General features: G+C 45.6%; 1 protein-coding gene across 1 annotated transcript; it reads right to left on the reverse strand.

Moving 5' to 3' along the window:
- Positions 1-875: 875 nt before the first annotated feature.
- mb (myoglobin) lies at positions 876-26,872 on the reverse strand. The gene is made up of 3 exons (XM_068019966.1): positions 26,615-26,872; positions 1,867-2,086; positions 876-1,264 (listed from the first exon to the last, which is right to left on the reverse strand). Exons 1-3 carry the CDS (start codon positions 26,695-26,697, stop codon positions 1,118-1,120), a joined length of 450 nt encoding a protein of 149 aa, XP_067876067.1. The 5' UTR covers positions 26,698-26,872; the 3' UTR covers positions 876-1,117.
- Positions 26,873-27,677: the final 805 nt, after the last annotated feature.

Here is a 27,677-nt window from a genome sequence, read left to right on the forward strand (position 1 = left end):
AGCCCCAAAATTTCCTGATACACAGGAACTGGGATTGTTGGGGAATTTGACAACGTCCAAGCAAATATTGGTGGACTCTCCATTCAGTCCTCGTGAACTCGCAGAGTTAACATTTTGGGAAATGACACAAGTGTAAATGGAGCACTGTCGTGTTCTCAGCTCACTCTTCCTAGCTCATCTAAATGGAGGCAAAGGTTGGGCCGAGAAAGTATTTCTTTCCGTTAGCGACTTGTTCTGCCTTTTATTGTAAATGCAAGAAGTTGCACAAGAGGCCAAAATTGGAGGAGTGCAGAGTTCATGGTGAGTTGTGGGGATGGAGGAGGTTACAGAGATAGTGAGGGATGAGGCCGTGGAGGAATTTGAAAACAAGGATGAGAATTTTAAAATTGAGACATTGCCAATGTAGCTCAGCTAACGCAGGGGTGCTGGATGAACAAGCATTGGTGCGAGTTAGGATGTGAGCAGCATGGTTTTCAAATGAGCTCAAGTTTACAGAGAGTACAAAGTGGGAAACCAGTCAGCAGAGCCATTAGTTAAACCATTACTTCTCCCAGCCACCATTAATCCAATAGGCCTCTCAGCCTTTATGTGTGAAATATAGTGGCCCCACATATATTCCACAAGGTAAGTTGAGGTTTTAACTTCATGGCATGCTGTGGAGAGCACGGGGATTAGAATTTGGCTGCATTGTAAATGCTAGACTGGGTGAATATTCTGGTGTGGACTTTCACTCCGTGTTTGAATTTCTAATGTGGAATCACAGCGTTGAGCCCTGGTCCCAGCTTTGGAATTCAGTGGCACAATATCTAATACTTTGGGCTGAGAATTTCCTGCGAATCTTGGCTAAAATGAAAGAATTGGCGAGGATTCAAATGGAAGCATGGTATTATATTTTAATTATCGAATTGCATCTGCACACGCTCATTACATTGTGAATTCATTCACAAAGAAAATGTTACATTGCGATAAAGGACGGACAATATAATGAAGCCAATCAGTAATTAAAAGCTGAATAGCCACCTCTACCGAGCTGTTTATAACAGACTATTCATTACAATTTCTGTGCTGTTAACTGTGAGCTTGACTCAGGAGTGGTTCATTTTAGGCAATGTCCTCTTTAACCCTGGAAGTTAGCCTCCTTGTACAATGTGTCAAGGTCAGAGCAGATGACCGTAAAAACCTTTGAGAATGACTCTTGCACCGGTCCAGTCATATCACTTGGGTACATCTCAGTCAAAACTTTCACAGCAATATTGGTGATCAACTAGGAGAAAATATAAAGGGAACAAAAAGAATAAGTGTTACTGGCATAAACAAAGGGACATGTTCAGTGTAAGATCTCAGTTGTTGCCTTGTTCAGCTTGGCATTGGTTTCTTATGGGACAAGATCTGAACAGTTAATTTTATGTGTGGGATAGTCATATCAAGGGCTGCTAATCGCGGGGATAGTTACATTTTGCCTCAGCACTGCTGCATTGATGAAAACAAAATCAGCTATTGTCCCTGCTCCTGATGGCTCTCCAGTGCCTCCTGCTGGAGAGCGAGAGTGTGGCTATCAGACAAGGATGCCATCGTGCCCACCACAGTCAAATAGCCCATCAACAAGCAATGCATAGAGTCACAAATTAGAAATGATTATATCATCGCCAGGGGCAGTGGATGCTGTGACTTGTCATTTGAAAACGCCTGGAAAAGCACTTGAGGTGCCGTAACCTATGGGGCTATGAAGCGAGAGCTGAAAAGTGGGATTAGGCTGGATAAGTCTTTTTCGGCCAGCATGGGTTGCTATGTTTCTATATGAGAACAGGAAAAACCAAACATTATCAAGCGCTTTGGGACATCCTGGTACAGTCTTGTTGTACTTACAACAAAGTTCTTGGGTGGGATTTTGTGTTTGTTAATATGAGTGTCTGCAAGTTCCTTCACGTTGGTGCTATGCTTCCCCTTTTGTTTCAAGATGTTCCCCAGAGCTCGGAGAACAGTGACGCCATGTTTGCGTAGATCCTCATTGTTCCCCAGTTGTTCCAGGGGGATTTCCTTAAACTTGGGGAATAAGTCTTTGGTTTCTTTGTGGTCCTTGAATAATCTGGAGAGGGGATAAAGAGAGAGACGGAGACAGGTTAAAGTGACAATTGCCTACTTTCTAACCATGAGGCTCAAGAGTTGGGGAGGAAATTAGAAACATAGAAAAATAGGAGCAGGAGTAGGCCATTCGGCCCTTCAGGTCTGCTCCGCCATTCAAAAAAGATCATCGCTGATCGTCTAATTCAGTACCCTGTTCCCGCTTTCTCCCCATATCCCTTGATCCCTTTGGCATTAAGAAATATATCTATCTCCTTCTTGAATGTATTTAATGACTTGGCCTCCACTGCCTTCTGCGGTAGAGAATTCCACAGGTTCACCACCCTCTGAGTGAAGAAATTTCTCCTCATCTCGGTTCTAAATGGCATACCCCCTGTCCTGAGACTGTGACCCCTGGTTCTCGACTCCTCAGCCAACGGGAACATCCTCCTTGCATCTAGTCTGTTAGAATTTTATAGGTTTCTATGAGATCCCCTCTCATTCTTCTAAACTCTAGTGAATATAGAAACATAGAAAATAGGAGCAGGAGTAGGCCATTCAGCCCTTCGGGCCTACTCCACCATTCAAAAAAGATCATGGCTGATTGTCTAATTCAGTACCCTGTTCCCACTTTCTCCCTATATCCCTTGATCCCTTTGGCATTAAAAAATATATCTATCCTATATAGCCTAGTCAACTCAATCTCTCCTCATATGTTAATCCTGCCATCCCAGGAATCAGCCCAGTAAATCTTCTTTGCACTCCTTCCATCGCAAGAACATTCTTCCTCAGATAAGGAGACCAAAACTGCACACAATACTCCAGATGTGGTCTCACTAAGGCCCTGTATAACTGCAGTAACACATCCTTGCTCCTGTACTCGAATCCTCTTGCAATGAAGGCCAACATACCATTCGCCTTCCTAACTGCTTGCTGCACCTGAACGCTTGCTTTCAGCAACTGGTGTACAAGGACACCCAGGTCTCGATGCACCTCCCCCTTTCCCAATCTATCACCATTCTGATAATCTGCCTTTCTGTTTTTACAACCAAAGTGGATAACCTCACATTTATCCATGTTTTACTGCATCTGCCATGCATTTGCCCACTCACCCAACTTGTCCAAATCACATTTGTATCCTCCTTGCAGCTCACTTTCCTCCCCAGCTTTGTGTCGTCTGCAAACTTGGAAATGTTACATTTAGTTCCCTCACCCAAGTCATTAATATATATTGTGAATAGCTGGGGCCCAAGCACTGATCCCTGCGGTACCCCACTAGTCACTGTCTGCCACCGGGAAAAAGACCCATTTAATCCTACTCTCTGTTTCCTGTCTGTCAACCAATTCTCAATCCATGCCAGTATATTACCCCCAGTCCCATGTGCTTTAATTTTTCACACTAACCTCTTATGTGGGATCTTATCAAAAACCTTTTGAAAATCCAAATACACCACATCCACTGGTTCTCCCTTGTTTATTCTACTAGTTACATCCTCAAAAAATTCCAGTAGGAGTTTCCCTTTCGTAAACCCATGCTGACTTTGTCCAATCTCATTTATGCTTTCCAGGTGTTCTGCTATCACATCTTTTATAATAGACGCTAGCATTTTCCCCACTACTGATGTAAGGCTAACTGGTCTGTAATTCCCTGTTTTCTCTCTCCCTCCTTTTTAAATAGTGGGGTTACATTTGCCACCCTGTAGGAACTGCTCCAGAGTCTATAGAATTTTGAAAGATGACCACCAATGCATCCACTAGTTCCAGGGCCACTTCCTTTAGTACTCTGGGATGTAGATTTTCTGGCCCTGGGGATTTGTCAGCCTTTAACCCCATTAATTTCCTGAGCACTATTTTTTTTCTAATACTGATTTCCTTCAGTTCCTCCCTCTCATTAGACCCCTGGTTCCCTAACATTTCTGGGAGGTTATTTGTGTCCTCCTTTGTGAAGACAAAACCAAAGTATGTGTTTAATTGTTCTGCCATTATAAATTACCCCATTTCTGACTGTTTAGTTTTTTTTTAGTTTAGAGATACAGCACTGAAACAGGCCCTTCGATCCACCTAGTCTCTGCCGAACACAACCACCCATTTTATACTAATCCTACATTACTACCACATCCCCACCTGTCCCTATATTTCCCTACCACCTACCTATACTAGGGGCAATTTATAAAGGCCAATTAACCTATCAACCAGCAAGTCTTTGGGCATGTGGGAGGAAACCGGAGCACCCGGAGGAAACCCACGCAGACACAGGGAGAACTTGCAAACTCCACACAGGCAGTACCCAGAATTGAACCCGGGTCGCTGGAGCTGTGAGGCTGCGGTGCTAACCACTGCACCACTGTGCCGCCCACAGTAAGGGACCTACATTTGTCTTCACTAATCTTTTTTTCTTAATATATTTATAGAAGCTTTTAAAGTCAGTTTTTATGTTTCCTGCAATTCTGCAATTTGAAGTAAGGGGGAAAAGTGATAAATTGATGACAAAAAAGCTTGGGCATGAAGAGAGAGAAAAGTGACCTGTTAATAGCCCTCCAATGACTGTAGTCAAAACTAACACTAGCTCTGCCTTTGCAAACTGCACATCAAAGGGCAGACTTCTTTGTATAGACGAAGAAAGCACCTTTTTAAGAGAAATTGAAAGAAAGACATGCATTTATATAGCAGCTTTCACAACCTCAGGATCTCCCAAAGCACATTACAGCCAATAAAGTATTGACAAACTAATGGGACTAAAGGCAGAATTTGACAAGCTAATGGGACTAAAGGCAGAATTTGACAAACTAATGGGACTAAAGGAAGACAAGTTGCCAGGACCTGATGGCCTACGTCCAAGAGTTTTAAAGGAAGTGGCTGCAGAGATAGTGGAGGCATTGGTCGAAATATTCCAGAACTCACTGGATTCCGGGAGGGTCCCAGCGGATTCGAAAACTGCTAATGTGACACCCCTGTTCAAGAAGAGAGGGAAACAAAAAGCAGGAAACTATAGGCCAGTCAGCCAAACATCGGTCATTGGGAAAATGCTAGAGTTTATTAAGGAAGAAATAGCAAGACATTTAGAAAAGCTTAACACAATCAAACAGAGTCAACATGGTTTTGTGAAAGGGAAATCATGTTTGACAAATTTGCTAGAGCTCTTTGAGGATATAACAAGCAGAGTGGATAAGGGGGAACTGGTCGATGTAGTATATTTAGATTTCCAGAAGGTATTTGATAAGGTGCCACATAAAAGATTATTGCACAAGATAGGAGCTCACAATTTACCGATTAGGCACACTACAGCCTGCCGGACTCAACACTGAGTTCAATCATTTCAGAGCATGACGGGCCCCCCATTTTACTTTTATTTTTAGTTATTTTTTCTCTTTTTTTAAATCTTTTTTACATTTTTTACAATCTTTTTTTTTGTGTTTATTTCATTTCATCTTAGTTTGTTCAGTTTGCTTACCCACTGTTTATTTTCATGTTTGTACTTGCTGTTGTGCAGTCTTCAGTCCATTAACACCCTATCTGTACTAATGCTTTGTCTTTCAACACACCATTAACATATTGTTTGCCTTTGCTCCATGACCTTTTGGTCAGCTATGTGGCCTTGTCCAAGCTACACCTTCTCCTTTGTTATCTCTTGCCCCACCTCTGCCTCACTTGCTTATAACCTTTGACATTTCTAATGTTTTCTGGTTCCGAAGAAGGGTCACTGACCCGAAACGTTAACTCTGCTTCTCTTTCCACAGATGCTGCCAGACCTGCTGAGTGGTTCCAGCATTTCTTGTTTTTATTTCAGATTTCCAGCATCCGCAGTATTTTGCTTTTATTATAGGAGCTCATGGTATTGGGAGTAACATATTAGCATGGAATGAGGATTGGTTAACACACAGAAGACAGAGAGTTGGGATTAATGGGTCTTTTTCAGGTTGGAAAGATGTAACTAGTGGAGTGCCACAAGGATCAGTCCTCGGGCTTCAATTATTTCCTATCTATATTAATGACTTGGAGGAGGGGGCAGAGTATAACATATCCAAATTTGTTGACGATAAAAAAATAGGTGAGAGGGCATGTTGTGATGAGGACATAAGGAATCTGCAAGGGGATATAGATAGGTTGAGTGAGTGGGCAAAAACTTGGCAAATGGAGTTTAATGTAGGAAAATATGAGGTAGGTAAACTTTGGTAGGAAGAATCAAAAGGCAGACTATTATTTAAATGGAGAGAGACTCTAGAAAAGTGCAGCACAGAGGGATCTGGGTGTTCTTGAGCATGAAACACAAAAGGTTAACATGCAGGTGCAGCAAGTAATTAAGAAGGCAAATGGAATTGTGGCCTTTATTGCTAGGGGGCTGGAGTGTAAAAATAGAGCTGTCTTGTTACAACTGTACAGGGTGTTGGTGAGGCCGCACCTGGAGTACGGTGTGCAGTTTTGGTCCCCGTATTTAAGAAAGGATATACTGGCACTGCAGGCAGTTCAAAAGAGATTCCTGGGATGAAGGGGTTGACTTATCAAGAACGGCTAAACAGATTAGGCCTTTATTCATTAGAGTTTAGAAGAATGAGGGGTGATCTTATTGAAATGCACAAGATTCTGAGGGGGCTTGACAGGGTAGATGTTGAGAAGATGTTTCCACTAGTGGGGGAATCTCGAACTAGGGGACATAGTTACAGAATAAGGGGACACTCATTTAAAACTGAGATACGAAGGAATTTCTTCTTTCAGAGGGTAGTCAATGTCTGGAATTCTCTACCCCAGAGAGTTGTGGAGGCTAGATCACTGAAAGTATTTAAAGAGGAGGTAGATTAGATTAGATTAGAGATACAGCACTGAAACAGGCCCTTCGGCCCACCGAGTCTGTGCCGAACATCAACCACCCATTTATACTTTCTTTTGGGCCTCCTTATCTCGAGAGACAATGGATATGCGCCTGGAGGTGGTCAGTGGTTTGTGAAGCAGCGCCTGGAGTGGCTATAAAGGCCAATTCTGGAGTGACAGGCTCTTCCACAGGTGCTGCAGAGAAATTTGTTTGTCGGGGCTGTTGCACAGTTGGCTCTCCCCTTGCGCCTCTGTCTTTTTTCCTGCCAACTACTAAGTCTCTTCGACTCGCCACAATTTAGCCCTGTCTTTATGGCTGCCTGCCAGCTCTGGCAAACGCTGGCAACTGACTCCCACGACTTGTGATCAATGTCACACGATTTCATGTCGCGTTTGCAGACGTCTTTATAGCGGAGACATGGACGGCCGGTGGGTCTGATACCAGTGGCGAGCTCGCTGTACAATGTGTCTTTGGGGATCCTGCCATCTTCCATGCGGCTCACATGGCCAAGCCATCTCAAGCGCCGCTGACTCAGTAGTGTGTATAAGCTGGGGGTGTTGGCCGCTTCAAGGACTTCTGTGTTGGAGATATAGTCCTGCCACCTGATGCCAAGTATTCTCCGAAGGCAGCGAAGATGGAATGAATTGAGACGTCGCTCTTGGCTGGCATACGTTGTCCAGGCCTCGCTGCCGTATAGCAAGGTACTGAGGACACAGGCCTGATACACTCGGACTTTTGTGTTCCGTGTCAGTGCGCCATTTTCCCACACTCTCTTGGCCAGTCTGGACATAGCAGTGGAAGCCTTACCCATGCGCTTGTTGATTTAAAAGTATTTAAAGAGGAGGTAGATTAGATTAGATTAGAGATACAGCACTGAAACAGGCCCTTCGGCCCACCGAGTCTGTGCCGAACATCAACCACCCATTTATACTAATCCTACACTAATCCCATATTCCCACCAAACATCCCCACCTGTCCCTATATTTCCCTACCACCTACCTATACTAGGGACAATTTATAATGGCCAATTTACCTATCAACCTGCAAGTCTTTTGGCTTGTGGGAGGAAACCAGAGCACCCGGAGAAAACCCACGCAGACACAGGGAGAACTTGCAAACTCCACACAGGCAGTACCCGGAATCGGAGTTGAGGCCTGGAGCAGATCAGCCATGATCTTATTGAATGGCAGGGCAGGCTTGAGGGACTGAATGGCCTACTCCTGCTCCTATTTCTTATGTTCTATGTTGACTCTTGTAGGAAACAAAGTAGTCAATTTGCACACAGCAAGATCCCATTAACTGCAATGTGATAATGACCAGATCATTTGCTTTTAGTGACATTGGTTGAAGGAGAGGTATTAGCCAGCATTGCCCTGGAGTCTCCATGAATTAAAGATTAACCTCCCTGGTACTGCTGTAAGGAACCCAGAAGGAAAATTATAGGGTCATGGGAACAAATGTGTGTTTTTTGTATTTTCTTTCAACAGTTGTGCTTATTAATTATAAAAATATGGGCGATGGGGGATAAAAAGCTGATTGGCAGGACAGTAGGAGATAGGAGATCATGTGATGAAACCTTCAGGAATACGTCCAACTAGAGTTGGCAACCCTGACATTGGGGTAAAACTCCTCAGATAGGGCTTCGGTTTAACGTCCCGTCCAAAAGATGGCAGCTCCAACAGTGCAGCGCTCCCTCAGTACTGCACTGGGAGTGTCGGCCTGTATTATGGGCTCAAGTCTCTCGAGTGCGACTTGAACCCACGACTTTCTGAGTCAGACGTGCAAGTGCTACCGCTGAGCCAAGGCACAAAATGTTATTTTTAGCTTTCATTTTATGTCTCGGCATCTAAATATAGAAGCTTGAAAAGATTCCAATGGACTGGGTTGTGTTAGTTAATTATGGACGTTGTCTCACTCCCACATCCTGACTGAATCCTCTCTCTCAGGAAACAACACTGTATCCAAGTCACAATGACCTTGACTTACCAAATGACTTCACTAACTATCAGCAATCCAGCGTTCGCTGCAGAATCTCATAGAATTTACAGCACAGAAACAGGCCATTTGGCCCAACTGTTCTATACCAGTGTTTATGCTCCACACAAGCCTCCTCCCACCCTTCTTCATCTCAGTCCATCAACATATCTCTCCATTCCTTTCTCGCTCATGTGTTTATCTGGCTTCCCTCTTAAATGTATCTATGCTATTTACCTCGATCGCTCCTTGTGGTGACGAGTAAAGAAGGATAAAGAAGTTTCTCTTGAATTCCCTAATGGATTTATTCATGACCATCTTACATTTATGGCCACTAGTTTCGATCTCCATGCCCCCCCCCCCCCACAACAACCCAACCTCACCTCGCCCCCTCCCCCCAACAACCTTTTCTTATTTGTTTTTATGGGATGTGAGCGTCTCTGACAAGGCCAGCGTTTTATCCCATTCCTAAAGGCCCTTCAGAAGGTGGTGGTGAAGCACCTTCTTCCATCGCCAGAGGCCATGTGGTGTGGGTACACCCACAGTGCTGTTAGGTGCGGAGTTTCAGGACTTTGATCCAGTGACAGTGAAGAAATGGCAATATATTTCCAAGTCAGGAAGGTGTGTAACTGTGAGGGAACTTGGAAGTTGTGGTGTTCCCATGTTCCTGTTGCCCTTGTCCTTCTAGGTGGTAGAGGTCGCAGGTCTGGAAGGCGCTGTCGAAGAAGCCTTGTCAAGTTGTTGCGGTGTACTTTGTAGATGGTACACACTCCAGCCACAGGATGACAGTGAATGTTGAAGGTGGTGGATCGGGTCCTCAGTCAAGCGGGCTGCTTTGTCCTGGATGGTGTCGAACTTCTTGAATGTTGCTGGAGCTTCACTCATCCAGGCAAGTGGAGAGTATTTCATCACACTGACTTCTGCCTTGTAGATGATGGACAGGCTTTGGGGAGTCAGATGAGTTATTGGCCGCAGGATTCTCACCTCTGACCCACTTTTGGAGCCACAGTATTTGAGGTTGATCCAGTTAAGATACTGATCAATGGTGACTGTCAGGATGTTGTTGGTGGGGGATTCAGCAATGGTAATGCCATTGAATGTCAAGTTGCTTTAACTCTGTCTTGTTGGAGATGGTCATTACCCACCACTTGTGTGGCGTGAATGTTACTTGCCACTTAGCAACCCAGTCTGAATGTTGTCCAGGTCTTGCTGCTTGTGGGCATGGACTGCTTCATTATCGGAGGAATTATGCATGCAAATGAACACTGCAATCATCAGTGAACATCCCCGCTTCTGACTTTACAATGAAAAGAAGGTCATTGATGAAGCAGCTGAAGATGGTTGGGCCTAGGACACTACCCCGAGGAACTCCTGCAGCAATGTCCAGGGGCCGAGGTGATTGGCCTCCAGCAACCACAACCATCTTCCATTGTGCTCAGTATGACTCCAGTCAGTGGAAAGCTTTCTCTACGTCTACCCGATCAAACCCTTTCATAATCTTCAAGACTTCCATCGGGTCACCCCTCAGGCTTCTCTTTGTGGGAGAATATTCACTTCCCTTGCATCAACAACCCTGACCTCAGTAAACAGATTGTTGAAATGTATCACAGTGTGTGAGGGGGAGGCTCACTAACAGTGAGTCATAACAGACAATCCCCATTGTACAGTCATCACTTCACAAGAGTCACGACTGTACACCCTGTACACGCATCACTTCACAACAGTCATTTGGTACACACACAACTTCACAACAGGCAGTGGCTGCTATACAGATAGTCGCCACTCTACATGCTGTACACTCAGTGCTTTGCAACAGATAGTTAACACTGTACACCTGGTACATACGCAGCTTCACAAGAAACAGTCGTGACTATACACACCCCACTTAACAACAGTCACCTCTATACACACTGTGAACATGCAACTTCACAACAATCTCCACTGTTTACACACCAGTTCACAATAGACAGCTCCAATGTACAACCTATACACTCACCACTTCACATCAGACTGTACATTCACCCTGTCTCTACACAGTGGTCAGGGAGCAGGTGGTCATAATGCAGGTTTTTTTTATTCTTTTGTGAGATGTGGGCATCACTGGCAGGGCTAGCATTTGTTGCCCATCCCTAATTTCCCTTGGCAACTCAGTGGCTTGCGAGCCCATTTCAGAGGGCAGTTTACAGTCAACCACATTGCTGTGGGCCTGGACTCACATGTAGGACAGACCAGGTAAGGCTGGCAGATTTCCTCACCTAAAGGACATTAGTGAACCAGATGGGTTTTTACAATAATCAATGATAATTTCATGGCACCATTACTGAGACTAGCTTTCGATTCCAGATTTTGATTAATTAATTGAATTTAAATTTCACCAGCTGCCGTGGTGGGATTTCAACCTGTGTCCCCAGGGAATTAGCCTGGGCCTCTGGGTTACTAGTCTCCCCAACAGTGGTCATGAGCAAGAGGCCAGTGAGCAGGAAAAAAGAACTAACTATACACTAGTGAGACGTATTGGATGAATTAAGACATAAGGGAACAATTGAGAGTTAGGATAGACACATAGATTAATTACATAGCAGAGTGCCTGATAAGAGAGAATACGAAGAGATTAGGAGAGAAGTAAAAAAAAAACAATCAGGAAAAGAGGAACAATGAAATTAAATTATCAAGGAATGTAAAACAAAATAGTAAAATATTTTACAGGTACTTCAATAACAAAAGGAAGGCTGGGATGGGAATAGGACCATTAAGGGATACACCACAGGTAACAATAGAGAGATGGTATAATTAATTAATTAATATTTCATTTCGGTATTTACCAGGGATATGGCAGGTAGATATGACATTGAATAATGAGATGAGTAATGAGATAAGTGCATTTAAATTTTAAAAAGGCGATGTATTGAATATGTTAATCAAACTCAAAGAGGATAAAGCCCCGGGTCTGGATGGATTGCATCCATGCATTTTAAAAGAATCTGGGGAAAAGTTATCAGAGGCGTTACTACACATATTTACTAGTTCTTTAAAAAATGGTGTAATGCCAAGGACTGGCAGATAGCTAACTGTTACGACCAGGTGAGACAGGGGTCTAGGGTTCCCTCTCAGCCTTCACCTGTCTTACTGTAACAGGGCTCTATTTTTAAACACACTGTGTTTTTAGCTCCCCCTTGGTGAATCCTTGTTCAATGCTTTCCAATTATAAGGCAAAGAAACCAGCACAAACAGGTTTTCTTAGGTTTAAAGAAGAAAGGTTAAGATTTATTGAACTTGAACTTAAACTCTCATTCGGTTGACGCCTCAGGATACACAACGCGCCCATGCTAGCATGCATACGCGAGACACACATGCAAATAGAGACAGCAAAGAGCAGAAGAAAAATAAAGTGGAAAGGTTTGAGGCAATAACTGAAGAGCTTTTGTTACAGTCCTTCGAGCTCACTGTAGAGTCCTTCATTGCAGGTAGATCTTGCTTTTCGTTGGGGCCCAGTATTTCTTCTTACACCTTGTTTGTTGTAGAAGACTTTTCTCTCTTGGGGTTCATGTGTCTTCAGTGGGTTCAGAGGCTTGTGAGAAAGAGATGGGAGCAGACAGGAGGGATCTTCTCAGTCCAGGAGCAAATAGTCTTTCTGACTCACGCTCTCTGTGGCTAGTTCAAAAAACCCTGGAACGGCCAGTTAGTCATGTGACCAGCTGGTCCAACCAGTCCTGGCCCCTGTGGACTGCATCACCCCAGTAGGCCCTGGAATATGCTTCCCCACCCCCTCACTGTCCAGTGATAAACATCCATACTGGGTTGATTGTGTCAGGGAATGGTCCTTTGTCTACATAAGCACTGTCTGCTGTTAGTATGTAAATGTTTTCTTCCAGCCACGGCTGATCTGTTCAACAAGTCATTTCCTTGCTCCAGCAACAGTTCAAAATCAATGTTCATGACAAAATTAATGTGCCTCTTTCTTGGCAGGTGGGGGTCTAGCGTGACACCTCCACACCCAACGGAATGACATGCAATTTGAGAAAAGCACATTTCATTAAAAGGATCGAGAGAAAATATAAGATACAGAAATAATAACATGCATTTCTCTCATTCATTCATAAATTCTAACTTATTAAAATTGCCCCTTTTTTGGCATCCCAATAAATATGTAGTTCTTTGGGGAAGTTTTTCTTCAGTTTGCCCATTTCCATGGCTGCCTTTTTTTTGTTCAGGGGACTCAGTTGCAGGCAGTTCTGAAGAAGGGTCCCTGACCTGAAACGTTAACTCTGCTTCTCTCTCCACAGAAGCTGCCAGACCTGCTGAGCATTTACAGCATTTCTCATTTTTATTTCAGACTTCCATCATCTGCAGTATTTTGCTTTTATTACAGTAATGGGCGGGTCAATCCTGAACTCTCCTTCAGTGCTTTGCTGAGTCATGCAAAGGTTTTTGATTTTAGGGGGATGGGTGGGTTTCTTTTCAAAGTGATTTCTGACAAGGCAGCGGCCCACTGACATCATCAGAGTGCGCCAAGCTGCTCAGATGCGCAGCTACATCTTGCAGGGACTGAGTGGCGCATGCGCGGGATGACGTCGCTGCGCAGCGCCAACTTCATCGCGTTACACGCCCCGTCCATCTTCATGCATGCGCAATACGTCGTCATCAGGTATCCAGCAACCCCCCCCCACTCAGCTGGAGGAAGCAGCTGAATGGGAGACTTTGAGGCTGGAGCTCTCCACCCCCCCCACCCTCAGCCGCTCGCTCCGGACCTCGCTGCTCCCCTCCACTCCACTTCCCTGGCCAATTGCTCCCCGCTCCTCACTTCGCGCCACCCCGCTCTCCAGCGAGTGGCTGTGGGGGGGGGCCGGGGGGAAGTAGGGAGTGAGCGACCGGAGAGGGGGGGTGCCAAGGAGAGGGGAGTCAGGGGGAGCAGCGAGGTCTGGACCGGGTGGCTGAGCGGGGGGGGAAGCAGCTGGTGTGGAGGGGGAGGAAGTGAGTTGCTGGGGGGAGGGGGCGGGAGAGCGGCCTCTGGGGCGAGAGCTAGTAGCTGCGTTCGGGTGGAATCAGTCCTGGTCAGTCATATAAACAAATCTCAATAAAGAATTGGCAGCACATTTTATACTCTGCCTGATTTCCAATGGAAATTCAATAATAAAATTCCTTTTGCATTTAATAAGATTACTGGAATGTTAAATGATTCTGAGGATTACAGTTAGTATCCTATAACTACATAGTAGGATTTTACTGGGCTTTCATCCAACTTAGTGTAAGGTTAGTTTGCTAGAACAATCTAACCGTTAGCATTTCCTGTGATAAATAGAGCAGCACCATCTTTAATCCTGGCAGCTGCCTGAACGTTACAGACGCTGACGTTCCAGTTGAAGAGCCTGCATTTACGCATGTGCACATACTGCGCCACCTAGTGGTTGTGTTGTCAGCAAATGCAGCCTTTTCTTTTTTCTGGCTGTGGGGGAGGATTCTTTGCTAATCTCCCCTTTGTCCTCTGGGACACTCCTTCTTGCAGGTATTTGTGCAGACTCTACTACACCCCCTGCGGCACTTCAACTACATGAGGCATCACCCTCATGGTTTCTCTGCCCCCTAGAGATCTTTCTTTGTTTCTGCAGGTTCCTGTAAATGCTGTTAGCAACTCTGGTGGGGTACTTCTAGTGTCTGCATTTATGTAGGAGGATGTGGGGTCTAACTTTTCACATTCTTCGGGGGTTGGCTGACTGGACAGTAAAGGTTTTCATCCGGGACTCCTCCCAGACTTCCTTTAACCTGCCCTCTTGGCAACTTTTTCCCCATCCCTGTGTAACTTTTTGCCAGCCTTGTGCCTGCCTGTCCCTTTTTGTTCTCGGCAGGGGTCCCTTGCAGTTCACCAGCCCTCTGCTGGAGGGTCCTCCTAACACTGGTACAGGACTTAAGGGTGCAGCTTTCACTGTAGGTTGGGGTTTCCGCTCAACCTGGCACATGTGACAACTCCTGCAGTACTCCACCACATCTTTGTGGAGTTTTGGCCAGTCAAGCTGCTGTCTTATGCGGGCTTTGGCCTTTTGTATACCAGCATGTACAGGCACTGTAATCTCATGGGCCCTTCTTAATATTTCTCCCAGTACCTCTGTGGCACCACTAACTGGTGAACTACTGTCCACTCCTTGCTCTCAGGTGTGTGAGGAGAACTCCATTTCCTCATCAGGACCTCATTCTTTAAATAGTAGTAATCAGGGACTCCCTCTGCCTCACTTTCAGACTGGGCAGCCTGTGCTAACTCTCAATACTGGGTCAGCTCGCTGAGCCCCAGCCAGGGAAAATTCATTTAATCCATTCCCTGGGTCTCCTAACTTTCCAAAGAAAGTCTCGAACAGGCAGACCTCATGGTCATCTGCCTGCAGTGCCAATGCAGTCTCCTCTGGGGGAGCTGGTTTGACCAAGGCCTGATCCACTACACAGTCAGGGAAACTGCAGGGGACCATCTCCTGCCATTGCCCTGAGTCTCTGACCTCCTTCAGTCTCTCTTTCACTACAGGGGAAGCTACCACCTTCACCCCCACCAGATCATTACCTAGGAGCAGGTCAACCCCATCCACAGGCAAACTAGGGACCATCCCTATGGTCACCAGTCCCGAAACTAGGTCACACTCCAGGTACACCCGACCACCATTCTGATGTTCACTGCACTGTCTGGGTAAATGGGATCTAGTGGCCCCTGTGTCCCTGAGAATTACTATGGGCTTCCTTGCCCCATTCCAGGGGTATGGGGTTACTTTCCCTTCAGATACAAAACCCTCATAATCTTCAGGAATCCTATTAAATTTTCCTGCACTTGCAGCCGTAAGCTTCCTGGGTCTCACTCTTACTGCAGTTAAAGCCATAGCTTGCTCTGTGCTTTCCATCAGGTTCACTTCTTCACTGAGCGGGTGTGCCCTGATTAACCCTACAGGTTTTCCTTTTAGTTTCCAGCAGTCAGCTTTTAAATGCCCTGCTTTATTACAATGGAAGCACACAGGTCTCCGGGTCTCGCTCCTGCACAGAGCACTTTCTTTTTTGGCTGGAGGAGGAGCCCTGTGTCTCCTGCTTTTCCTTCTCTCCCAGGACTGCTTGGGCTTCTATCACCTTCCCACCCTTTTTCCTTTTCGGATTTGTGGGGGTGACTAGGAAAGATTCTCCGCTGGGAAACTGACTTATAAATTAAAGCAAACTCAGCTGCCAAAACGGCCGCTTGCTGGGCTCCCTGAGCCCGCTGCTCCTCTACATGTGTCTTTATTAAGAGTGGGAGAAAGTTTTTAAATTCCTCTAACAGAATTACTTCTCTGAGATTCTCATAGCTGAGCTGTACTTTAAGAGCCCTCAGTCACTGGTCAAAAGCCAGCTGCTTTACTTCTTTCAAACTCCAGATAAGTTTGATTAGCTTGCTTCTTGAGGGTTCTAAACTTTTGGTGATAGGCTTCGGGTACTAAATCATATGCCCCGAGGAGAGCATTTTTTGTCAGTTCATAATTTGATGAACTCTCATCTGGCAACAGAGAATAAACCTCATGGGCTTTTCCGGTTAGCTTGCTTTGTAATAAGAGAGACCAGGTCTCAGCTGGTCATTTTAGCTGCCTTGCCAGTTTCTCAAGAGACACAAAAACACTTCTACATCCTCCTCATTGAATTTTGGAATTAGTTGAGCTAGTTTTAACAATTTTGTACCCAGCCCTGAATTACGCTCCTCCATATTGGCCATGCTTTCACTGGGGTTACTCTGTCGCCCCCCCCTAGTTCAGTCAAGCCACTTCAGCTCTCTCTCTTCACATTCCTTCCGGAATATCCTTTCACTTTCTCTCTCCTGTCTCTCCCTTTCCCTCTCCTCTCTCTCCTGTCTTTCTTTTTCTTCACGTTCCTTCTGGAAGGCTCTTTCTTTCTCCCTTTCCTGTCTCTCTCTTTCTTTTTCTTCTAATTCAAGTTTCCTTAGTTCCAATTGTATCTTTACTAACAATACCCTGTCTGGGTCTGCTTCTAACCCTGTTTCTGCTTCCTCAGATTCAAGAGAAAATTGGTTGCCTCAGGAGTTCAGACTTCCTAGCCTTGCCATGTACAGTGATCCCACACTGCTCAGCCATTTTCCTCAACTCCTCCATAGACAGTGCTTTTAACTTATCCCAATTTACTTCACCCTGGCTTGGAGAGCTACTCGCTTCAGTCCCAGACAGGTTAGTATTCAATCACACACAACCACAAGAAAACCTGTATTGAAATCTTGTTCTTTTTTGATTGGGAACAATTTGGCTTCCCAGTTTCAATTTCTCTCGTTTGTCTGTGGGTAAAATCCAGGACAGTAGCACCCAAATTTCTGTTAGAACCAGGTGAGAAAGGTGTCTAGGGTTCCCTCTCAGCCTTCACCTGGTCTTACCGTAACAGGGTTTAATTTCAAACACACCATGTTTTTAGCTCCCCTTTGGTGAATCCTTGTTCACCACTTTCCAATTATAAGGCAAAGAAACCAGCACAAACAGGTTTTCTTAGGTATAAAGAAGAAAGGTTGAAATTTATTAAACTTGAACTTAAACTCTAATTCGGTTGACGCCTCACGATACACGACGCACCCATGCTAGCATGCATGCACGATAAACACATGCAAATAGAGACAGAAAAGAGCAGAAGAAAAATAAAGTGGAAAGGTTTGAGGCAATAACTGAAGAGTTTTCGTTATGGTTCTTCAAGCTCACTGTAGAGTCCTTGATTGTAGGTAGATCTTGCTTATTGTTGGAGCTCAGTATTCTTCTTAAACCTTGTTCACTGTAGGAGACTTTTCTCTCTTGGGGTTGATGTGTCTTCAGTGGATTCAGAGGATTGTGAAAAAGAGATGGGAGCAGACAGGAGAGATCTTCTGAGTCCAGGAGAAAACAGTCTTTCTGACTCAAACTCTCTGTGGCTAGTTCAAAAAACCCTGGAACTGCCAGTTAGTCATGTGACCAGCTGGTCCAACCAGTCCTGGCCCCTGTGGATTGCATCATCCCAGCAGGCCCTGGAATATGCTTCCCCACCCGTCAACATCCATTGTGAGTTGAATGTGTCAGGGAATGTTCCTTTGTCTACACAAGCACCGTCTGTTAGTATGCAAAAATGTTTTTTTCCAGCCACGGCTGATCTGTTCAAGTAATTTCCTCGCTCCAGCAACAGTTAAAAATCAATGTTCATGACAAAATTAATGTGCCTCATTCTTGGCAGGTGACATAACACAATTCCTATATTTAAGAAGGGGGAGGGAACATGTCTGGGGAATTATAGACCAGTCAGCTGAACACCAGTGGTGGAAAAAATAACAGAATCCCTACTAAAGGAGAGAATAGAAGACATCTAGAAAAGAAAACTATAACAATGAATCGTCAACATGGATTTCAAAAGGGAAAATGTTGCTTGACCAACCTTATTGAATTTTTGGAGGAGGTAACAGAGAGAGTAGACAATGTTAAGCAATAGATGTAATGTATCTAGATTTTCAAAAGGTCTTCAATAAGATGCCCCACAATAGACTAATGAATAAGCTCAGAGAATGTGGAGTCAGGGGACAAATGGCAGAATGGATTGCGAGGTGGCTTCAAGACAGAAAGCAGAAAATGGGAATAAAAGGTGAAGAGTTATTCAGAGTGGCAGAAGGTGGGAAGTGGTGTTCCACAAGGACCAGTGCTGTTCACAATTTACATTAACAACTCATACTTTGGAATCAAAAAGACAATTTCTAACTTTGCGGATGACGCCAAATTTGGGGGGATAAGGAGAACTGCAACAAATTACACAAGGACATTAATAAACTTGCAGAATGGGCAAATAATTGGCAAATGAAGTTTAACACAGATCAATATGAAGTAGTACATTTTGGTAGGAAGAATAGGGAGGTCACTTATCACTTGGAAGGTGCGAGTCTTGGTGGGATAGAGGAACAAAGAAACAAAGAGATCTTGGAGTATAAATACACCAATCACTAAAAGTTGCACCACAGGTTAGCAAGACCATTAAAAAAAAGCAAACCAAGTACTCGGCTTTATTTCTAGAGGAATAGAATTGAAAAGTAGGGAAGTTATACTAAACCTGTATCAAACCTTGGTTAGGTCACACTATCCAGTTCTGGTCACCATATTATAACCTCAGACACCGGAAACATCAGAGGAATGTATGATGGCATGAAGAGAGCTCTTGGGCCAACCATCAAAAAGATCACCCCCCTCAAATCTAAATCGGGGGACATAATCACTGACCAACGCAAACAGATGGACCGCTGGGTTGAGCACTACCTAGAACTGTACTCCAGGGAGAATGCTGTCACTGAGACTGCCCTCAATGCAGCCCAGCCTCTACCAGTCATGGATGAGCTGGACATACAGCCAACCAAATCGGAACTCAGTGATGCCATTGATTCCCTAGCCAGCGGAAAAGCCCCTGGGAAGGACAGCATTACCCCTGAAATAATCAAGAGTGCCAAGCCTGCTATACTCTCAGCACTACATGAACTGCTATGCCTGTGCTGGGACGAGGGAGCAGTACCCCAGGACATGCGCGATGCCAACATCATCACCCTCTATAAAAACAAAGGTGACCGCGGTGACTGCAACAACTACCGTGGAATCTCCCTGCTCAGCATAGTGGGGAAAGTCTTTGCTCGAGTCGCTCTGAACAGGCTCCAGAAGCTGGCCGAGCGCGTCTACCCTGAGGCACAGTGTGGCTTTCGTGCAGAGAGATCGACTATTGACATGCTGTTCTCCCTTCGTCAGATACAGGAGAAATGCCGTGAACAACAGATGCCCCTCTACATTGCTTTCATTGATCTCACCAAAGCCTTTGACCTCGTCAGCAGACGTGGTCTCTTCAGACTACTAGAAAAGATCGGATGTCCACCAAAGCTACTAAGTATCATCACCTCATTCCATGACAATATGAAAGGCACAATTCAACATGGTGGCTCCTCATCAGAGCCCTTTCCTATCCTGAGTGGTGTGAAACAGGGCTGTGTTCTCGCACCCACACTTTTTGGGATTTTCTTCTCCCTGCTGCTTTCACATGCGTTCAAATCCTCTGAAGAAGGAATTTTCCTCCACACAAGATCAGGGGGCAGGTTGTTCAACCTTGCCCGTCTAAGAGCGAAGTCCAAAGTACGGAAAGTCCTCATCAGAGAACTCCTCTTTGCTGACGATGCTGCTTTAACATCTCACACTGAAGAATGCCTGCAGAGTCTCATCGACAGGTTTGCGTCTGCCTGCAATGAATTTGGCCTAACCATCAGCCTCAAGAAAACGAACATCATGGGGCAGGATGTCAGAAATGCTCCATCCATCAATATTGGCGACCACGCTCTGGAAGTGGTTCAAGAGTTCACCTACCTAGGCTCAACTATCACCAGTAACCTGTCTCTAGATGCAGAAATCAACAAGCGCATGGGTAAGGCTTCCACTGCTATGTTCAGACTGGCCAAGAGAGTGTGGGAAAATGGCGCACTGACACGGAACACAAAAGTCCGAGTGTATCAGGCCTGTGTCCTCAGTACCTTGCTCTACGGCAGCGAGGCCTGGACAACGTATGCCAGCCAAGAGCGACGTCTCAATTCATTCCATCTTCGCTGCCTTCGGAGAATACTTGGCATCAGGTGGCAGGACTATATCTCCAACACAGAAGTCCTTGAAGCGGCCAACATCCCCAGCTTATACACACTACTGAGTCAGCGGCGCTTGAGATGGCTTGGCCATGTGAGCCGCATGGAAGATGGCAGGATCCCCAAAGACACATTGTACAGCGAGCTCGCCACTGGTATCAGACCCACCGGCCGTCCATGTCTCCGTTATAAAGACGTCTGCAAACGCGACATGAAATCGTGTGACATTGATCACAAGTCGTGGGAGTCAGTTGCCAGCATTCGCCAGAGCTGGCGGGCAGCCATAAAGACAGGGCTAAATTGTGGCGAGTCGAAGAGACTTAGTAGTTGGCAGGAAAAAAGACAGAGGCGCAAGGGGAGAGCCAACTGTGCAACAGCCCCAACAAACAAATTTCTCTGCAGCACCTGTGGAAGAGCCTGTCACTCCAGAATTGGCCTTTATAGCCACTCCAGGCGCTGCTTCACAAACCACTGACCACCTCCAGGCGCGTATCCATTGTCTCTCGAGATAAGGAGGCCCAAAAGAAAAGATTATAAAAAGGATACAGAAGCACCGGAGAGGGTGTAGAGAAGATTTACAAGGCCAGAAACGCAAGAGTATACATATCAGGAAAGGATTGACAGGCTGGGTCTCTTTTGTCTTGAAAAAAGGCTGAGGGGTGACCAAATAGAGATCTTTAAAATTATGAAAGGTTTTGATAGAGTAGATACAGAGAGAATGCTTCCTCTAGTGGGGAAGAGCATAACTAGAGGTCACCAATACAAGATAGTCACCAAGAAATCCAATAGGATTCAAAAGAAGCTTCTTTATCCAGAGAGTGGTGAGAATGTGGAACTCGCTATCACAGGGCGTGGTTGAAGCTAAGAGTATAGATGCATTTAAAGGGGAAGCTGGACAAGGGAGAAGGAAATAGAGGGTTATGTTGAGTTGAGGAAAGAGGGAGGAGGGGTGTGCAGCATAAATGCTGGCATGGGCTGGTTGGGCTGAATGGCCTGTTTCTTTGCCACATAATGTAAGTGAGCGGCCAGTGAGCGGGTGGTCGGGGGCAGGTGGTCCCGTGAGCAAGTGGTCAGCGAGTGGGTGGTCAACAGAGAACTGACAGTCCCCACTGTGCAAATTGTACACACACAGTTTCACAACTGACAGTAGCCACTTTGCACTCTGCAAGCACACCACTTCACAGCATAGTGTAGACTGCACACACTGTATGCACAGCACTTCACAGCAGAGTGTAGACTGTACACACTGTATACACACCACTTCACAGCATAGTGTAGACTGTACACACTGTATACACACCACTTCACAGCATAGTGCAGACTGCACACACTGTATACACAGCACTTCACAGCAGAGTGTAGACTGTACACACTGTATACACACCACTTCACAGCATAGTGTAGACTGCACACACTGTATACACAGCACTTCACAGCAGAGTGCAGACTGTACACACTGTATACACACCACTTCACAGCATAGTGTAGACTGCACACACTGTATACACAGCACTTCACAGCAGAGTGCAGACTGTACACACTGTATACACACCACTTTCGAGCAGAGTGTAGACTGCACACACTGTATACACACCACTTTCGAGCAGAGTGTAGACTGCACACACTGTATACACACCACTTCACAGCAGAGTGCAGACTGTACACACTGTATACACACCACTTTCGAGCAGAGTGTAGACTGCACACACTGTATACACACCATTTCACAGCAGAGTGTAGACTGCACACACTGTATACACACCACTTCACAGCATAGTGCAGACTGCACACACTGTATACACACCACTTCACAGCAGAGTGTAGACTGCACACACTGTATACACACCACTTCACAGCAGAGTGCAGACTGTACACACTGTATACACACCACTTTCGAGCAGAGTGCAGACTGTACACACTGTATACACACCACTTCACAGCATAGTGTAGACTGCACACACTGTATACACAGCATTTCACAGCAGAGTGTAGACTGCACACACTGTATACACACCACTTCACAGCAGAGTGCAGACTGCACACACTGTATACACACCACTTCACAGCAGAGTGCAGACTGTACACACTGTATACACACCACTTCACAACAAAGTGTAGACTGCACACACTGTATACACACCACCACAGCAGAGTGCAGACTGCACACACTGTATACACACCACTTCACAACAGAGTGCAGACTGTACACACTGTATACACACCACTTCACAGCATAGTGTAGACTGCACACACTGTATACACACCACTTCACAACAAAGTGTAGACTGCACACACTGTATACACACCACCACAGCAGAGTGCAGACTGCACACACTGTATACACACCACTTCACAACAGAGTGCAGACTGTACACACTGTATACACACCACTTCACAACAAAGTGTAGACTGCACACACTGTATACACACCACTTCACAGCAGAGTGTAGACTGCACACACTGTATACACACCACTTCACAGCAGAGTGTAGACTGTACACACTGTATACACACCACTTCACAGCAGAGTGTAGACTGCACACACTGTATACACACCACTTCACAACAGAGTGCAGACTGTACACACTGTATACACACCACTTCACAGCATAGTGTAGACTGCACACACTGTATACACACCACTTCACAGCAGAGTGTAGACTGCACACACTGTATACACACCACTTCACAGCAGAGTGCAGACTGTACACACTGTATACACACCACTTTCGAGCAGAGTGCAGACTGTACACACTGTATACACACCACTTCACAGCATAGTGTAGACTGCACACACTGTATACACACCACTTCACAACAAAGTGTAGACTGCACACACTGTATACACACCACTTCACAACAGACTGCAGACTGTACACACTGTATACACACCACTTCACAACAAAGTGTAGACTGCACACACTGTATACACACCACTTCACAGCATAGTGTAGACTGCACACACTGTATACACACCACTTCACAACAAAGTGTAGACTGCACACACTGTATACACACCACTTCACAACAGAGTGCAGACTGTACACACTGTATACACACCACTTCACAACAAAGTGTAGACTGCACACACTGTATACACACCACTTCACAGCATAGTGTAGACTGCACACACTGTATACACACCACTTCACAACAAAGTGTAGACTGCACACACTGTATACACACCACTTCACAACAGAGTGCAGACTGTACACACTGTATACACACCACTTCACAACTAAGTGTAGACTGCACACACTGTATACACAGCACTTCACAGCAGAGTGCAGACTGTACACACTGTATACACACCACTTCACAGCATAGTGTAGACTGCACACACTGTATACACAGCACTTCACAGCAGAGTGCAGACTGCACACACTGTATACACACCACTTCACAACAAAGTGTAGACTGCAAACACTGTATACACACCACTTCACAGCAGAGTGCAGACTGCACACACTGTATACACACCACTTCACAATGGAGTGCAGACTGTACACACTGTATATACACCACTTCACAACAGAGTGCAGACTGTACACACTGTATACACATCACTTCCCAACATAGTGCAGACTGTCTACACACCACTTCACAGCATAGTGTAGACTGTACACACTGTATACACACCACTTCACAACACAGTGCAGACTGTACACACTGTATACACATCACTTCACAGCAGAGTGCAGACTGCACACACTGTATACACACCACTTCACAACAGAGTGCAGACTGTACACACTGTATACACACCACTTCACAACAAAGTGTAGACTGCACACACTGTATACACACCACTTCACAGCATAGTGTAGACTGCACACACTGTATACACACCACTTCACAGCAGAGTGCAGACTGCACACACTGTATACACACCACTTCACAACAGAGTACAGACTGTACACACTGTATACACACCACTTCACAGCTGAGTGCAGACTGCACACACTGTATACACACCACTTCACAACAGAGTGCAGACTGTACACACCGTATACACACCACTTCACAACAGAGTGTAGACTGTACACACTGTATACACACCACTTCACAACAGAGTGCAGATTGTACACACTGTATACACACCACTTCACAGCAGAGTGCAGATTGTACACACTGTCTACACACCACTTCACAACACAGTGCAGACTGTACACACTGTATACACATCACTTCCCAACATAGTGCAGACTGTATACACACCACTTCACAGCATAGTGTAGACTGTACACACTGTATACACACCACTTCACAACACAGTGCAGACTGTACACACTGTGTACACACCATTTCACAACACAGTGCAGACTGTACACACTGTGTACACACCACTTCACAACAGAGTGCTGACTGTATACACTGCACGCACACCACCACCACATAACACAGAAAGTCCCAACTGTACTCAATCACTTCACAGTATTCAGTCGGGACTTCATAATCTGTGTAAACACTGCTTCACGACAGATGCTCATAACTGTGGTCAGTGAGCAGACGGTCAACAGATAACAATCAGTCCCCAGTGTACACACACCGATTCGTAGCAGACAGTCAAGACACAACAGAACACACTGCGTCTACAATAGACAGTCATCATTGTACACATGCAACTTCACAACAGACAGACCCTGCTGTGGTCAGTGAATGGGTGGCCAGTGAGTTGCCGGTCAACAGACAACAGACAATCCCCACTGTGCCGACTGTACATACACTGCTCCACAAAAGACAGCCCACCAATGTTCCCTCTGAGCAGCATGGGTGCACAGCAATTGGGCACATACCACAACGGAAACTAAAAGGCTGCGTACAAGCATTGTCCCCTTTAAGATAGGTTCATGCTCAGCCGCGTGTCAATATTAGAGGGACTGCGCAGTGCAACAAACTGGCCGCGCACAGCAAACAGAAGTTAGAGGGAACATTGATCCCTGCACACCACCTCACAACGCGCAGTCGCGACTGCAGTGAGGGGCAGACAACAGTCTCCATTGCAGACAGTGGACAAACCTTACACTCATCGCTCCACAACAGAAGGTCCCCCTGTAAACACTATGTGCACAAAACTTCACAAGACAGTTGCCATGGTACACACACTGCTTTTTTTTCCATTTTTTATTTTAGAGATACAGCACTGAAACAGGCCCTTCGGCCCACTGAGTCTGTGCTGACCACCAACCACCCATTTATACTAATCCTACATTAATCCCATATTCCCTACCACATCCCCACCTTCCCTCAATTCCCCTACCTATGCTAGGGGCAATTTATAATGGTCAATTTACCTATCAACCTGCAAGTCTTTGGCTGTGGGAGGAAACTGGAGCACCCGGAGAAAACCCACGCAGACACAGGGAGAACTTGCAAACTCCACACAGGCAGTACCCAGAATGGAACCCAGGTTGCTGGAGCTGTGAGGCTGCGGTGCTAACCACTGTGCCACTGCGCTTCATCAAAGAGAGTTATCGAGGTGGGCACAGGTGGTCAGGGAGCAGAGGGAGAGAACACAGGAAAATATCTTTAGAAAATAACTCTGCGCACAAATAATTGGCCAGAATATTTACCCTCCAGTTCGAGAAACCGGTATTTCAGTAAAAGTCAGGACTGCAACTCAGCATTGGGAATTAAGACAAAGGGCTTGAGCAGCACAGTGGTGCAGTGGTTAGCACCGCAGCCTCACAGCTCTAGGGACCCGGGTTCGATTCTGGGTACTGACTGTGCGGAGTTTGCAAGTTCTCCCAATGACTGTGTGGGTTTTCGCCGGGTGCTTGGGTTTCCTCCCACAGCCAAAGACTTGCAAGTAATAGATAAATTGGTCTTTATAAATTGCCCCTAGTATTGGTAGGGAATATGAGATTACTGTAGGGTTAGTGTGAATGGGTGGTTGTTGGTCAGCACAGACTCAGTGGGATAAAGGGCCTGTTTCAGTGCTGTATCAATAAATGACTGTATTCATATAGTGTCTTTTTTGAGGTCTCAAAGCACTTTACAAGCGATGAAGTCCCTGGAGTGGATCTTCAACACACGACTTTCTGCTTGGGAGGTATGAGGGCCACCCAGTGTCACAACTGACACTGATACAATTGCTGGAATGGGACAAAAGAATGATTTTTACAGGACAGGCAAACCTAAAAGATTGCAGAAAAGTGATTTACCTCAGTAGAATCGCCAGTCCGAGTGCAGGCATGTTCGGCTCCACCACAGCCCAGACCTTGTTGACGTGCTCCCACTCAGTCATCCTCCAAACCCCAGCAGAAAAAGACTTTGTGCTTCGAAGTAATGCGAGGAGAGATTCTGGCTGCAGTTACATTCAGGGTCTTTTATACCTTGCTGAATCTTTCCTCCCACCTCTCACTGATCAACCAATCCAACCCAACCTGCTGTCTAACCTGTCTATTTTGAGCTGCGTTTCTGAACAGGTATAAAAGAGTTTGGCAACTCCTTATCAATGAGTAACAGTATTGAGCAGCAGGGCCAGCCAGACAGCTGCCAAGACCTCACTCCCCAGCCATTCATGCAGTCCCTTTCAATCACCAGAAGCTTGGCTTTATCTTGCTGAATGCCAGTGATTGTGACATTCTGTTTGACATTTTCCTTTCACTGGAGGCTGGGCTTTCATTTCACAAAAGGTTTGAACAGGAATGTAGTGAAAGTGTCAAATCTCCAGGCCCAGAGTCTAACATGTAGCCACACGGAGAGAGTTCTCGAGAGCTGCTTTCTGTTAAAGCTCAGCCCAATTAGCTTGTGCAGTTTTTAAAGTTTTCTGCATTCTTCTGTTGTTGACTTTTTTTTCAACAATATACTTTATTCATGACATTCATTCATAACTGTTCAAATTTGATATTGCATAAAGTATGATAAAGATCAGTTTCTTTCAATGCGGTGCGTGACATTCTCGGGTGCCGCACTACACTTACAATTACAGGTTATATTTACATTTCTTATCAAACATTCTCTGGTGAATCCAGCCCAAGGAATTCCTGTCCCTGTGTCCTGTGATACAGCATGTCGTCCTGGACCTGGAATGTGCCAGTCTACAACATTCGGTCTGCGCTGGAAGACCAGCAGGTTTCGGGCAGACCAAAGGGCGTCTTTCACCGAATTGATAGTCCTCCAGCAGCAGTTGATGTTTGTCTCGGTGTGCGTCCCTGGGAACAGCCCGTAGAGCACAGACTCCTGTGTTACAGAGCTGCTTGGGATGAACCTTGACAAAAACCA

The sequence above is a fragment of the Heterodontus francisci genome, chromosome 41 (genome assembly GCF_036365525.1).
Source record: "Heterodontus francisci isolate sHetFra1 chromosome 41, sHetFra1.hap1, whole genome shotgun sequence".
Lineage (NCBI taxonomy): Eukaryota > Metazoa > Chordata > Chondrichthyes > Heterodontiformes > Heterodontidae > Heterodontus > Heterodontus francisci.